Source organism: Lepus europaeus, chromosome 1 (assembly GCF_033115175.1).
Source record: "Lepus europaeus isolate LE1 chromosome 1, mLepTim1.pri, whole genome shotgun sequence".
NCBI lineage: Eukaryota > Metazoa > Chordata > Mammalia > Lagomorpha > Leporidae > Lepus > Lepus europaeus.
In genome coordinates, this window is record NC_084827.1 from 145,059,989 (window position 1) to 145,075,691 (window position 15,703).

At 45.6% G+C, this 15,703-nt stretch overlaps 2 protein-coding genes across 3 annotated transcripts in view; one reads left to right on the forward strand and one right to left on the reverse strand.

The window, feature by feature from the left end:
* The first annotated feature begins 261 nt into the window (after positions 1-261).
* CASP8 (caspase 8) overlaps positions 262-15,703 on the forward strand; it is a 51,085-nt gene continuing 35,643 nt past the window's right edge. Inside the window, exons 1-2 of one of the 2 annotated variants that reach the window (XM_062189936.1) lie at positions 262-501; positions 694-775. In XM_062189936.1, coding sequence (XP_062045920.1) covers positions 458-501; positions 694-775 — 126 coding nt within the window. In that variant the 5' untranslated portion in view covers positions 262-457. The remainder of the gene's footprint in view (positions 502-693; positions 776-15,703) is intronic. The other variant, XM_062189943.1, reaches the window with a different exon arrangement.
* On the reverse strand, positions 5,423-5,916 carry LOC133758812 (eukaryotic initiation factor 4A-like). Its single transcript, XM_062189958.1, has one exon. It carries the CDS (start codon positions 5,784-5,786, stop codon positions 5,436-5,438), a length of 351 nt encoding a protein of 116 aa, XP_062045942.1. The 5' UTR covers positions 5,787-5,916; the 3' UTR covers positions 5,423-5,435.

The following is a 15,703-nucleotide window of genomic DNA, read 5'->3' on the forward strand; positions in this document are numbered from 1 at the left end:
GGGAGTATTTTCCTTAGAATAACACTATTAATACACGACAGATCTCCATGCCAGGCGTTGAGAAACAAATGCCCCAGAAGTGGTGAGAGCACGCGCGGGGGAGCCCCAGGGTGGGGAGGGACTTTCCTGGCAGGAGTGGCAGTGACCTGGGCAAAGGTTGAGAGGAGGGAGAGTCCTGGGGTTCTGGCTCGCAGAGATCTGGGCGGGTCCCAGGGCTGGGTGAGCCAGGCTGAGCTGCCTGTCTGCCAACCCTACCCTGTAGCTGCCCCCGGGGCACCGTGAGCAAGGCGACTGGCACGTAGGAAGCACCTGCGCTCTGTCATGGTGTCTATGTCTGCGGCCCACTGCCCCGCGGCAGCCTTACCTAGGAGTCATTTCCACGTGGACAGAGCGGGCCCCGTGGAGTAAAGGAAGCGTGTACATCCCACAGTAAGTGAAGGGCACAGGCAAAATGTGAATGGAAACCCTGCTCCTTCCGCCACACCAACTGCTTTCCAGATGGTAAAGGAAGAGCCCCCCCTCCCCGCCCCCTCCAGCCGCCCGCTTCTGGGAGGCTGCCCCCAGCGGCTGACTCACAGCTGGAGGTATTTCCCCCATAATGGCTGTGGGCTTCTGGCCAGATCAGCCAAGGGAGGGGCTCACCGTCGGTATTGGCAGCGGCTTCCACTCGCTGTCACTTCCTCTTCCTTCCAGGGGCCGCGTGGAAGGCACTCTCTTCCAGACGGTGCCAGCTTGGCCCTGGCGGCCGGAGCACTCAGACCTTGTGGACGCTGAGGTGAGCCTGGGGTTTCCAGAGGAGCTTTGGAGGGCAGAGAAGTGATGGTTACTGCTGTCACACTCCGCACACAACGGGCTGCAGGAAGTGGTGCCAATGGAGACCTAGCCACGCTCTCCTTGGTTCCTAGTCCGCGGCTGTTTCCTGCGTGCCGGAATCGTGGGGGCAGTAGTTAGTCAAGTTCCTGATGCCCGTGCTGGGAGCTAATGCATTGACCCCTAACATGTGTGTCCCCACAACAACGTAGGAACTGGGGTGCTGGTAGGGCGCACTGTTCAACAACCATGGGTGACATAGGGAGAAGTTCCCCTCTTTCTACCTCTCTGACATCAGGAGGTAAAGCCCATTGTCATCACTGTGTCATATACTACGTCATTACATTATGTCTCAAAACACGCAAATTTTCCTTGTTAAAACAAAACAAAAAAGTGTGACAGCATCTGGCGAGAACCGAGAAATAATGTCACCATTTTCTTTTGTTTAATGTCACAGTTCCTTTTTTATAGCACATGCAATGCTCTTTCCTTTGTTCTAATAATACAAAATGCTCTTTTATGGTTCTTTTATTTCTGTGGGTTGTTTAAGGAAGTGAATCAATTACAATTAGATAAATTAACAAATACATAGGAAAGGTGATAAAAATCGCTAAAGTCACTCAGGAGGGACCTAAGTGGGCAGATGGATGCCATTCATGCGGAGTCACCAAAAGCTCCCAGTTACTGATTCAGCTATGGAAGCCCGGGCTGTGTAGGGAAAGTTCTAGAATAATCCTTGGCCAGAGATTGGCGATTTTAGGATAATGTGGAGATTCTCTTTTACATCTGAGTCTCCCTGCACATGTGCTTTTTCAACCTGGGAAAATAACAAAGGGTGGGCATGGAATAGATTACTTGCGATAGTGCTTTTTCTTGTTGGATGCAAGGAATGGTTTCACCAGGGCTTCCAGCTGAGAGAGGAGGAGACGGCCACAGTCATTTGCCAGTGGAGCGCGGGACGGGGGTCCCACTACACCTCACGTCCCAATCCTGCTGCTCGTACCACTTTGCATACTGAAGGCTATCTCTTCTGGCATTCAATTCAATGTTTTTATATAACATAATTGTCTCTTGAGTAATGGATCTTTTGTCACTCAGGTCAAGGTTGTTAGCTGAGCTATAGCGCTACTGCTTTTCTGTCTTAGCTTCTAGGAAAGGCACATAATTATGCCACATTGTGTGCATTGTCTATGTCTCATTTTAGTTTTGATTATATTTATTTAATGTCTACTTTGCAAGATATTAGCTGGTGCATCGCTTTTCCACTCTTGTATTTTCAGTGTCCTAACTCTTGGCATGTTTGTTGTAAGCAGTGTGGGTTTTTTTTTTTAATCTAGTCTCTTAAAAAAGTACAGTATTTGATTTATTTTCATTTAATGTAATTATTGATCAGATTGGAATTAAATGTACTTATCTTTCTAGTTGTTTTTCTACTCGTAGCAATGGTTCGCTTTTCTCAACTTTCTTGACTTCCTTTAGATGAACTAAGTAATTTTAAAAAGTTTAACTTGGGGCTGGAGCCATGGCGTAGAAGGTTTAGCCTATTCCTTTCCTAGTTTGTCAATTATCCATTCCTTTAGTAATCTCTTGGTGGTTGTACTTGAGCTGTACTGCCTGATAGTATGGCCACTGGCCACATATCTGTTTAAAGTAATTTCAACGCGGTAAATTTAATACACAAAAAATGATACATACTTCAAAGGTATAATTTGATAAAGACATGTATATTACATGCATACAAAGGTGAAAAGTATCACCACAATCAGGCTATTTAATGTATACCCATTACCTCCAAAATATTCCACACATCCTTTTAACTTCTCACCTCCTGCTCCTTCCCGCCTCTACTCCTTCTAGTCGTTGAGTACTGCTTTTAGCAGCATTTCAAAGTTTTGATGTGTTTTGTTTTCCTTTTAATTCACAATAGTACCTATTTTCTTTGGATTTCTTTTCTAGCTCATGGATTATTTAAAAGTATAATATTTAGCCTTGAAATAGTTGGAAATTTTCTAGACATGTGTCTGTTATCCAAGCTGAAAACAACTTCCTGGCCCCATGAAGTCAGATGACCAATACTCCAGAAGAATTTTATCTATACACAGGTGCCTATGTCAGTGGTCATTGTCAGAATGAATTTCATGGCATTTGTGTTTTATAAAAGACTTATTTATTTGAAAAAGAGAGAGAGAGAGAGAGATCATCTATCTATTGGTTCACTACCCCAAATGGCTGCAACAACCAGACCTGGGCTAGGCTAAAGCAGGAGCCAGGAATTCCATCTGGATTGCCCATTGTGGGTGGCAAGGACCCAAGTACTCAGGTCAGTTTCCATTGTTTACCCAGGTGCATTAGTAGGAAGGTAGATAGGGAGCAGGGTAGTCAGGTCTCAGACTGGTGCTCCAATATGGGCAGCGGGTGTCCCAAATGTAGCTTAACCCCCAAATCTCACCCACAGTGAGTTACAGCACTGGTGCTAAATGTCTTAATAAACCCACCAGAGGGCAGCAAGTCAACATGGTAATTCTGCTAAGAAGTCTATCTGACCATGGAGTGGAAGGTCCAGGAAGGTGAGAGAAGGAAGGAGCTGACAAAGTGGGTGGAGTCAAGATTGCTCCTTAAAAGAGGCTAGATGAAAAGGAACCTGAAGTGAAATTCAGGGAGAACGCTAACATAAACTCTATACATATTGTGATTTTAATAGTTTTTACACACACACACACACACATGCACATATACAATGACCATGGGCAAAGAGAATGCTGTTGAATTTTGTATTTTTTATTATTCTTTTGCCTTTTTTAAGAAACATAATTGGCTGATTTTATGCAGCACTTATATCTTTTAGTCCACAAGCATATTATAAAATGGAAGAGAACATCTACTACAACCATTTCTACAGACTAGGAAATAAATGTCTAAGAAAGAAAGATTTTATGGATCCCATCTTTTATACCCACCCCAACAGTCTAAAGAGGAAAAAGCCAATGACTTTCTCACAAGAGCTCATGACTAATGTCACTTTGGTATCAAAATCTGTATTCTGATCCATTAGGAGCATTGAGACAAGACTCAGACATTCCCAAAGAAAGAAGCACAACGCACGCCATCATCGCCTATTCAGCAACAGCGAGCACTGCTTGGGAACTGTCTCATCCTGGGAATTAATGTCTCAGTGTCACCAAGAATCCGCTTGTCTTCTTCAGGAACAATGTTGATAGCCACATCGTTCCTCCCAAATCAACCCCCTTTGCCAATTCCATGTAAGAGAGAGAAAACAGCAATCAGAATACTTCTCACACACTTGTGAACTTATTGAATACGAGGGTCCACTTGTTAACCATTAGCTGCTGTTTACTTATCAAGGTTATAGTTCTTGCTTCTAATTGGAGCACTTCCTGTTAATCAATATCTAGAAAGAAAAAAAATCTTCCTTTGCAGTTAGTGCCAAAAATGATTCAATTAATGAGATTTTATCAGGCGTCTTGAACATTATTATAAAGCAGATGACAGTACTGTGTTTGGGGTAGTGAACTTAAAGCCCATACTGAAGTGGGCCAGCCATGAACAGGTGTCAGCCTGGGGCAGATAGGAACACCAGGGCTGGAAAGAGCAGTTATGTAATCCATTTCAACGATCTTCTGGAACTACAAACTACAAATACACATGCTACAAGGTTAACTATTTCCTAAAGTTTACAACTTTTTTCCCAGTGGGAAAAGAAATATTTGGTATGGTGACCTAAACTTGTTACTGCTTTTTTAGCTCAGTTTCGCACATTTTAACTGAAAATTACTCAAACGAGCTTACCACCTAAACAGCTCTCTCTACCTTCCCTCCTGATAGAAACCAGGCCATACAAACCACCTCACAGAAATTCTCCCCAGTAGAATTGTTAAGACACAAAATGCTTTGGCTGGAACAACTTAAAAAATATCAAATCATCACAGCAAAAGAAAAAACAGATATAAACATCGACTCGCTCTTGATTCAAGCAGTGTGCTGTTTCGCTTATGGTTCCACGTCCTGAATTACATCAACCCTGTTTCTGAGCACCATCTGGTCTCAACTGCTGCTACCGACTCCAGTAATGTAGTTCTCATGAATGATAGGTAGATCATGGTTTATAACTAAAGACACCTGTTGTCCATCAGTCCCGTGAGCCAACAAGTCAGTAGTGATCAGAACACAGCTTGCTCCTGATTGGAATCCTCGCATGATGACATCTCTTTCCTTCTGGCCCATGTCACCATGAGAGCAGAAACTGTGACGTCCCTGGCGTGCTTTTTTTTTCAGTGAGCCAGTCCACATGGTGCCTTGTGTTGAGAAAAATAACAGCGCGCTTGATGGTCAGGGTTTCGTACAAGTCACAAAGTGCACCCGACTTCCATTCCTCTCTTTCACCATAAATATAGAACTGTTTGATTCCTTCAAGGTCAGTTCTTTATTCTTCAGAAGAAATGTGGTTTGGACTGCTCATGAGTTTTTGGCCATTTCTAGCACATCGATCGGCACTGTGGCAGAAAGCAGCACAACCTGTGTGCTGATACTTGGTTTTTGAAAACTCTCTTAGATTTGATCCTTAAAGCCTCGGCTCAGTGCTTCATCTGCTTCTTCCCAAACAAACACTATGATCCATTTTGGAGACAGATATCTTCTGTGTAACATGTCAAATACTCTCCATTGTGTACCAACAACAGTACATGGTGCTTCTGCCTGCAATTTTTGCATTTCGTTTCGGACATTTGTTCCACTAACGCAATGCTCCAATATAGTCTCCAAGCACCAGAATTACCTTCTGGATCTTTAATGCAAGGAATAATAGCTCTTTGCTGAACAGCTAAAGGCTTCTCAAGGTCATAAGCATAGATGCTACGAAGAAGAGACTCCTTGAAATTCATGGCCTCAAAGTTATCCACAATCTCATCCTCATAGATCTGGATAACAATGTCGGGGGTCCATCCCCTCCGCACCGCCATGTTCTCTGTTGTGGTCCACAGAGCCACCAGACATGTCTGAAGAGCCAGCCAACACCCGACTGAAAAGGCTTTTTGGCATTTTGGTTTTTTTAAAAAAAGATTTATTTATTTATTTGTTTGAAAGGTAGAGTTACAGAGAGAGAGGGAGACAGAGAGAGGTGTTCCGTCTGCTGGTTCACTCCCCAAATGGTGGCAACTGGAAGGGCTGGGCCAAGCCAAAGCCTGGTCTCCCAAGCAGGTAGTCCAAGTCCCCAGGTGGTCCTCCACTGCTTTCCCAGGCCCATTAGCAGGGAGCTGAATGGGAAATAGAGCAGCCAGGACTCAAACTGGCGCCCATAGGGAATGTTGGTGACACAGGCGGCAGCTTAACCCACTGTGCCACATGCTGGTATTTCAAAATTACTTGAGCTAAGTATGCAACATATTTTATAATCAGAAACAATTTAATTATCAAAATTTTGAGTTCTGTCCTTAAGATCTAATTATCTATTGTGGAATAAACCAAACTTTGACAGAATTAAAGCAAGAAGTAAACAGCAACTTTAAAAATTGGCTAGAACATTCAGACACAAGATGAACAAAGAGTGAGAGGGCTTCAGCATACTGCACAGGACTTCCACCCAACAACACCCCAGGACGTGTTGTCTTCCTGGTGCTTCCCAAGGTGTGCATTAACAGGAGTCCAGAGCATCATCAGTATTTGAACCCAGGCACTGCGATGTGGGATGCGGGCATTGAACGCCTGCTCCCCCCATCTCATTTTAGGTAAGGAAAAAGTCAAACTGAGTCATCAGGGAGGCTAGAATTTTCTCAGTTTCCTTCATTGCTTTATGCCAGAATAGTATCTGGTTTACAATAAGGTCTCATAACTTAACCAACTAGAACTAGAATCATAAACTATAACTATGCATAGTTATCTAATCTATATCTATACCTATACCCATCTATATATAACTATCTCTGTCTATATCTATCTATCTATTTATATCTATCTCTGTCTCTATCTCTATATCTATATCTATATCTATATCTATATCTATATCTATATCTATACCTATCTCTCCTAAATGGTGTCTTGGAAGAGAAATAAGATGAAATCTTTTCAAAAGGTAAAATAACAATAAATTTAGTTAGAGACTAAATTGCTCTTTGAAGTTGTTGTATTGGGCAGCTTACAGAAATTCTACGAAATATCATGGGAACACCTACTGGGCAATAGTTGAACAGTGGATTTTGCACGGTAAGAACAAGAAAAGAAAAATAGGAAAAAAGCTGATTAGTATCAGCTTACTTCAGGTTCCTTTTTTGCAAAGATTGAAGCAGAGGGGACTTCCTTATCATATTAGCTAACACTGACTTGTTTGAAGACTTGGCTGTTATCTCTCTTTCAATTTCTTGGAAAATCAGGTAAACAACTTAGTTTTTGGCTAGGTGGTATGGATGTTTAGCTCCAGTGACTCCATTTTGGTTTGGTTTGTTGGGCGGTAGTGCAGGGGCTCATTCCAAATTGATAGCCACCTATAAACACTATTTAACAACCTGAACTAAAAAAAGAATGTTCCATCCTAGTATCATCACATGTTTGACCTGAAGGAGTTCCTAGAGATTATCTGGTGTAACTCTTCCATATTGGAATGTGGAACTTGGACTGAGAGCTGAAGCGGCTGGCCTGAACTAGAGTTCAGCTGCCCCACGGCCAGCCTGGGGTCTGTCATGTAGTTCTGAGAAAGGTGGGCTGCATTCCCAGCTTAGATCCTCTGTTACCCTTAACCCCCTTACAGATTTGCTGGGTCTGTTTGGGCTGCAGGAATCCCAGAAATTGTGTCAACAGGAGTAATTGTTGAAAAAAATTATTTTATTTATTTGAAAGGCAGAGTGACAGAGTGAGGGAGAGGCAGGGTGGGGGTGGGGAGAGGGGAAGAGATCTTTTGTCTGCTGGTTCAAATGGCTGCAATGGCCAATGCTGGGTCAAGCTGAAGCCAGGAGCCCAGAACTCCATCCAGGTCTCCCACATGAGTGGCAAGGACTCAGGTACTTGGGCCATCATCTGCTGCCTCCCAAGCACATTAGCAAGGAGCTAAATCAGAAGCAGGGCAACCAGGACTCAAGGCAGCGCTCCAGTATGGGATGCAGGCATTGCAGGCACCACAGTGTGGGCCCCTGACTACAGGAACATCAGCAGAATTTGACTTACACTGTGGTTGGAGCCATTTCTGGCCAAGAATACATTCCAGAAAGACAGAGCTGTAATTTCCCTTTGGTAAGATTTGCTTAGATTTTTGCAAGGAATTCGTTTCTAGGGTTGTCTAGGTTGTTGAGAATGTGTGTCTGGTGGCCACAGGGAGGTCACAGTGATGCTTTTAACTGTATGTGAATTACAATTTGCACTTGGACCCCCCCCTCCCCCCCGAGCCCATGTGGGCCAATGCAGCCTGCAGGTCCCTTGGTCCATCCATCACCTGAGCTCTCCTTTTCCCAGGGACTGCTGGATTTCTGTTACAATCGCCATTCAGACAACAGCTTGTCTTTCTGAGCTGGAAACATCCTGCCTCCTTGGTCATGCCAATTCTCTTTTTTCTACTGTTGAACTAGTTGAGAGGGGGAAGAACATTAGGAGATGCAGGGCACGGAAGTCCTGAGGCCCCCACTACGTATCGCTCTCGTGTGGGGCCATCTTGCAGTGCTGGGCGGCGCCAGGTCCTGGTGCCAGGCAGCTCTGGTTGTAACCGGCTGTGTGCCAGGGGGGTGTCCTCTGGTCTGGTGGGAACGGGCCTGCTGGCAGCCCCCATGATGGATGCTCCCAAGTAGCACGGCCATCAGTTTAGGTTTTTGAGTGAGGTTATGACTGGGGCCCTTATAACAAACAACAGATGATTAAGAAAAAAAAAAAAACAAACCATACAAACGCATCTACTATAAGTTTTATGTGACACAGGAGCCTTCATTAGGAAACTCCAAAGCAGGAAATGTGATGTAGGTTTGATGCCGAGTGGACAGTCTGTGGTTGGCAGAGTCGGAGGTCAGCAAAGTAAGCCACAGGCCACTTGGCAAAGTCTGTTTGTTCCATTTCCTCTCTGTGTCCCTTGGGTTCAGAGACAAGGATGCTCCGTCCTCCTGAGGGTGAGAGGGCACCCCTCCCAGGAAGGTCTTATGACCTGACCCTGGTGAAGGTCAGGAGAGTCTTCCTGCACGTGCTGCCTTTGGTTTAAACGATGCAATATGCCATTTTTTTTTTTTTGACAGGCAGAGTGGACAGTGAGAGAGAGAGAGAGACATAAAGGTCTTCCTTTGCCATTGGTTCACTCTCCAATGGCCGCTGCAGCCAGCGCGCTGCGACCGGCGCACCGCGCTGATCCGATGGCAGGAGCCAGGTACTTCTCCTGGTCTCCCATGGGGTGCAGAACCCAAGCACTTGGGCCATCCCCCACTGCACTCCCTGGCCACAGCAGAGAGCTGGCCTGGAAGAGGGGCAACTGGGACAGGATCGGTGCCCCGACCGGGACTAGAACCTGGTGTGCCGGCGCCGCAAGGCAGAGGATTAGCCTAGTGAGCTGCAGCGCCAGCTGCAATATGCCATTGTACCATATTTGGGACTCAGATGTCCTGAAACAATCGATGCATTGCTATTAACGAAAGCCTCTTAGTATACAATAGGGTCCACTTTGGGTGTTGTACCTTCTATTGTTTTTGCCAAATGCAAAATGTCATGCAGCCACCATCATACAGCCACGCAGATCTATTTCACTACCCTGAAAGTGCCCCTGCCCCACCTACTCACTTTCCCTCCTCTGAATCCCTGGCAACCACCACCTTCTTTCCATCTGTAGATTTTTTCCCCCCAGAATGTCAAAAAGTTGGAATTATACTGAATGTAGCCTTTATTTATTTATTTATTTTATTTTTGACAGGCAGAGTGGACAGTGAGAGAGAGAGACAGAGAGAAAGGTCTTCCTTTTTGCCGTTGGTTCACCCTCCAATGGCCGCCGCGGTAGCGCGCTGCGGCCGGCGCACCGCGCTGTTCCGATGGCAGGAGCCAGGTGCTTCTCCTGGTCTCCCATGGGGTGCAGGACCCAAGGACTTGGGCCATCCTCCACTGCACTCCCTGGCCACAGCAGAGAGCTGGCCTGGAAGAGGGGCAACCGGGACAGGATCGGTGCCCCGACCGGGACTAGAACCCGGTGTGCCGGTGCCGCAAGGCAGAGGATTAGCCTGTTGAGCCACGGCGCCGGCCTGAATGTAGCCTTTTTAGACTGCCTTCTTTTACTTTGTAACATGCACTTAAGGTTGTGCCACGTCTTCATGGTTTGATAGCTCATTTTTCGTAATGCAGAGCAATAGTCCACGATACAGACGTATCACAGCGTATTTATTTACTTCTTGAAGGATGTCTTGGTTGCTTCCAACTTTTGGCAATTATAAATCACGAATAAAGCTGCCATCAGCAGGCATGAGAAGACTTTTATTTGTATATACATTTTCATCTCATTTGGATAAATACCTAGAAGTACGATTTTTAAGATTTATAATTTTTTGGAAGGTAGAGTGACAGAGCGAGAACATTTAGAAAGAGATAGTGGGGTTGGAGATCTTCCATCCAGTGATTCACTCCCCAAATGGCTGCAACAACCAGGTTGGTACCAGGCAGAAGCCACGAACCAAGAACTCTACTTGGGTCTCCCACATTGGTGGCAGGGGCCTGAGGACAGGGCCATCTTGCACTGCCTTCCCAGGCACATTAGCAGGGCGTCCCATCAGAAGCAGAGCAGCAGGGCTGGCGTTGTGGCATAGCAGGTTAAGCCACTGTCTGTGATGCCAGCATCCCATATGGGTTCCAGTTCAGGTCCCAGCTGCTCCACTTCCCATCCAGCTCCCTGCTTATGTGCTTGGGAAAGCACTGGAAGATGGCCCAACTGCTTTGGGCCCCTGCCACCCATATGGGAAACCAGAATGGAGTTCTAGGACCCTGACCTGGCCCAGCTCTGGCTGTTGCAGCCATTTGGGGGAATGAACCAGTGGATGGAAGACCTCTCTCTTTTCCTCTCCTCCTCTGTAACTGTCTTTCAAGTAAAATAAATAAATCTTCAAAAAAAAAGAGCAGAGAAGCCATGACGTGAGTTGGCACTTGAAAATGGGACACCAGCAATGCAAGTGGCAGTTTAATCCACTGTGCTGCAACCCAAGCCTAAAACCATGATTCCTAGGTCATAGGGTAAGAGCATGTTTAGCTTGGTAAGAAAGTGCTGCACTGCCTACCGTCTTCCAGGGTGGCAAGAAATGAGAACTGCTGCTCCACACCCTCACCTTTAGCAGCCTTTGGTGGTGTTAGTATTCTAGATTTCAGCAGTTCTGAAAGACGTGCCATGGTGTCCTGCTGTTTTGATCTGCCATCTCCTAGTGCCTTATGATGTCGAATGCCTTCTCATTAGCTTATGCACCACACATATTTCTCTTTCGGTAGAGTCCCTATTGAGATCTCTCGCTCACTCTCCTATTGAGTTGTTTGTTTTCTTGTTGTTCGTTTTGCAAAGTCCTTTGAACATGTTGGGCAACAGCTCTTTATCAGCTGTATCTTTGGCACGTATTTGCTCCCAGTCTGTGGCTCATCGCTTTATCCCTTCATTCTCTGGACCGTGGCCTTTGAAGAGTGGGACCCCTGCCTGGTTCCCCATGACACATCAAGCCTGGTGGGGGTGACTCATTTTCTCAGGAATGAGATGTTTTTGTCATAAGGTTGTAAACAACCAAAAAAAAAAAAAACCCTTATAATTGTGTAGCTTCTACATCTACTCGTGAATTTTTTATTCTATGAGAAAAGGAATGATCACAGAGCGTTTAATCAAAGTTTAACTCTGAATGGAAAATGACATCTCTTAGATGTCCCTTGGAATGACTATTATCAGATCTCTTGGGTTTTATCTTTTTATGAAGATGCTAGAGACAGAGGTCTGACTTGAAGAATTCACAGCATGCCTGACCCCAGCGGCTGTGGGGCCGGAGACCCTTTCCCAACATCCGGCCATTCTGCTTACTGGTCCTCAGCCGCCACCTGCCAGTGAATCAGCCTTGGCCTTGGGGCTCACGTGGCCTTGTCACCCTTCAGCACTGTTGTTCTGAGGAGCTCCTGTTAGTTTGCCAGAAACTTGGACTCCAATGCACCCAGTCCCAAGCAGTGTAAAATTCCAGCCTAGAGATTCTGAGCGATAACTAAGAGGGTGAGGGCGGCTCATCAGTACTGATGGAACAGCTCTTAAGAGAGAGGTGAAAACACACAGCCCAGTGTTTACACAAATCTAGGGATCATTTGCATGAAAAGTAGAAGTTTATACAAAGGTATGTTTATTTTTGCTTTAGGGTAGACTAACCCAGGAAAGGTGAACAAGGAACTGTATAAACAGTTTAATTATTATTGGGTTGAGTGTCCATTAAGAGTGTCTGCTTGGGGCCAGTGCTGTGGCCCAGCAGGTTAAAGCCCTGGCCTGAAGCACCAGCATCCCATATGGGCACCGGTGTGGGTCCTGGCTGTTACACTTCTGATCCAGCTCTCTGCTATGGCCTGGGAAATCAGTAGAGGATGACCCAAGTCCTTGGGCCCCTGCACCCACGTGGGAGACCTGGAAGAAGCTCCTGGCTTCTGGCTTCGGATTGGCTCAGCTCTGGCCATTGTGTAGAGTGAATCAGCAGATTTAAGACCTCTCTCTGTTTCTGCTTCTCTCTGTAGCTCTGTCTTTCAAATAAATCTTAAAAAAAAAAAAAAAAAAAGGAGTGTCAGAAGGACTGGGATGTTTACTGCATTCTGCTCTCCTACTGAGAATGCTATTATTTTTAAATTGTTTTGAGGAAAAAAATTCAGTTTCCAATTTTTAAAATTGAATGTATTTTTTTAAAGATTTATTTATTTATTTGAAAGTCAGAGTCACACAGAAAGAGGAGAAGCAGAGAAAGAGAGAGGTCTTCCATCCACTGGTACATCCCCCAATCAGCTGCAATGGCCGGAGCTGTGTAGATCCAAAGCCAGGAGTCAGGAGCCTCCTCCGGGCCCTCCATGTGGGTGCAGGGGCCCAAGGACCTGGGCCATCTTCACTGCCTTCCCAGGCCACAGCAGAGAGCTGGATTGGAAGTGGAGCAGCCAGGTCTCGAACCGGAGCCCACACAGGACAAGGGCCCTCCAGGCTAGGGTGTTAACCTGCTGCACCACAGAGCTGGCCCCAGTTGAATGCAGTTTCAATTTTACTACACAGACATTTTTGAAAACTTCTTTTTATGGAGAAAAAGCCAAATTTCTTTTGCAGGAAGCGAGTGACTACTTTTAAAAGACAGGGGCCAGCATGGTAGCTTAGTGAGTTAGGCCACCATTTACGACATTGGCATCCCATATGGAAGTGCTGGTTTGTGAATTCTAGCTGCTCCACTTGTGATACAGTTCCCTGTTAATGCACCTGGAATGGCAATAGCAAATGGCCCAAGTCCTTGGGGCCCTGTCACCCATGTGGATGGAGTTCCTGGATCCTGGTGTCAGCCTGGCCAGACCTGGCTGTTGTGACCATTTAGGTCATGAACCAACAAATGAAAGATACCTTTCTCTGTCTCTTTTGTTTGTCACTCTGCCTTTCAAATAGATAACTAAATTAATAAATCTTTAAAAATAGAGAGAATACCTGTTTTGGTGAATAATCCTACCATTTTTTGAATTTTTACAGAATTATTTATTAGTGCTGTATGTAGGTACAGTGCCTGTGCCATTGTTACCAGCATGCACACTTAACCTTTATTTTTTTTAAAGATTTATTTATTTGATTTGATTTATTTGAAAGTCAGAGTTACACAGAGAGAGAAGGAGAGGCAGAGAGAGAGAGGTTTTCCATCCACTGGTTCACTCTCCAATTGGCCACAATGGCTGGAGCTGTGCCAATCCAAAGCCAGGATACAGGAGCTTCTTCCAGGTCTCCCACGTGGGTGCAGGGGCCCAAAGACTCAGGCCATCTTCTACTGCTTTCTCAGGCCATAGCAGAGAGCTGGATCAGAAGTGCAACAGCCGGGACCCGCACCAGTGCCCATATGGGATGCCAGCACTCAAGATGGCGGCTTTACCTGCTAAGTCACAGCACCGGCCCCTCACTTAACCTTTCTGAGCTTTGGTTTCTTTAATGTCTTAGTGTAACACTCGTCCTGCCTGCTTTAGACCAAAAACTGTGGAGATTAAATGGATTAGTGGGGGCATGGGGATCGAATGAGATAAAATAGGGACAGTGTTTTCAGACTACATGGTACTTAATGAAGACACTGTTATTACATCATTAAAAGTGGCTTTTGGATGGCATGATTATTACATAACAGTAGGCATGTACCTCATATCACTAAACTACACACTTAATAATGGTTAGAATAGTAAATTTTGTGTTGTATATGTTTTATCATATTTTAGAGAATTTATTTATTTGAAATGCAAAGTTACGGAGAGAGAGGGAGAGGCAGGGAGTGTGGGTTGGAGGGAGAGCTTTCATCTGCTGGTTCACTCCCCAAATGGCTGCAACAGTCAGGGCTGGGCGAAGGCGAAGCCAGGAGCCAGGAGCTTCATCCTGATCTTGCAGGTGGGTGCAGGGGCCCAAGTACTTGGGCTATGTTGTGCTGCTTTCTTGGGTGCAGTAGTGGGGAGCTGGATAAAAAGCAGAGCAGCTGGGACTTGAACCGCCGTCCAAGTAGGATGTGGATGCTGCAGGTGGCGGCTTAACCTGCTGTGCCACAGCGCCAGCCCCAATGTTTTACCACCTTTGAAGAAACACGCTAGAAAAAGCAAGTCTGGACACTTATCCTTAGGGGTTGGGGTACCCCATTTCTTGAGTATGGGCACATAGTGAAGAAAGACCATGGAAGACCCTCAGCTCAGCTAGCTCAGGCCTTCAAGAAATTTCTGGAAAATTTCATTCAGCGATATGAATATTAGAATCATACCTGACAATGATCTCTATTTCTTCCTTCTTAAGTCAGTGCTATGAATTATTGTCTGCAACAGTTTCTCCTGAGAAAGAAGAGGGGGTAATGACAGTCAACAAGTTCGAAAATACAGGTGTTGAGGTCTGTGGCTATCAGCACCTTTACAAGCCCATAACTGTCTGGTCATTTCAATACACAAAACAGAAAACCTTAAAATCCCAGCTGCATTGTGTATTAGTGTTTAGTGAGTGATTATTGCCAATAACTCCCAGAGCCTCTCCCTATTGGGCCCAGTAGCTTGATATAAATGTCATCTCTTGTTCCCTCCTCATTTTTGGAGAAAGAGCCAAAGGCAGAAGACAGAGACAGCTGTCGGGGCCAAGGAAAGGAGAGGAGAGCCCCAGTTGAAGCCACAAACTAGAGCGCCCTGGCCCGTGTGCTAGTTAAATACAACCTAATAAGGAAGCAGCCGGCCAAAGAACGTGCACATTCAGGGGGTTTTTGTTTCTCTGTCATTCGGCAGCATCTTTGAGTAGTGAGCTGTAGCGCCAAGTCAGATGGGCGGGAAGGGTGTGGAGCTGAGGTTTAGACCTTCTTGACTTTCTTAGGGAGATTTACAGCTGCAAATCTGCTTCCAACAGTTTGGTGAACAGGGTTTCTGGAGCAAGCTTTGGCTGAGAGCTGAGATTTTGGAGAGGGTAAACCACCTCATTGAGTCAAACCAGGCCCTAAGCAGTTGATCAGCCTTATCTTAAGACCTGTATTATCTACATCAAAGTGAATCAAATGCATGGTCTTCACTCCCAGGGAAGCTGACAGACCCAGAGGTCTCTGAAGGAGATCTAGAGGTGATGTTGTAGAGGTGTCACCGGGCTCCCCCTGCATTGGGCACGAGCCAGCTCCCCATGTCACTGCATGTCTGGCAACACCTCTGGATCTCTCAGCTCACCTGGGACTAAACACCATGTGCATGATTCATTTGGATG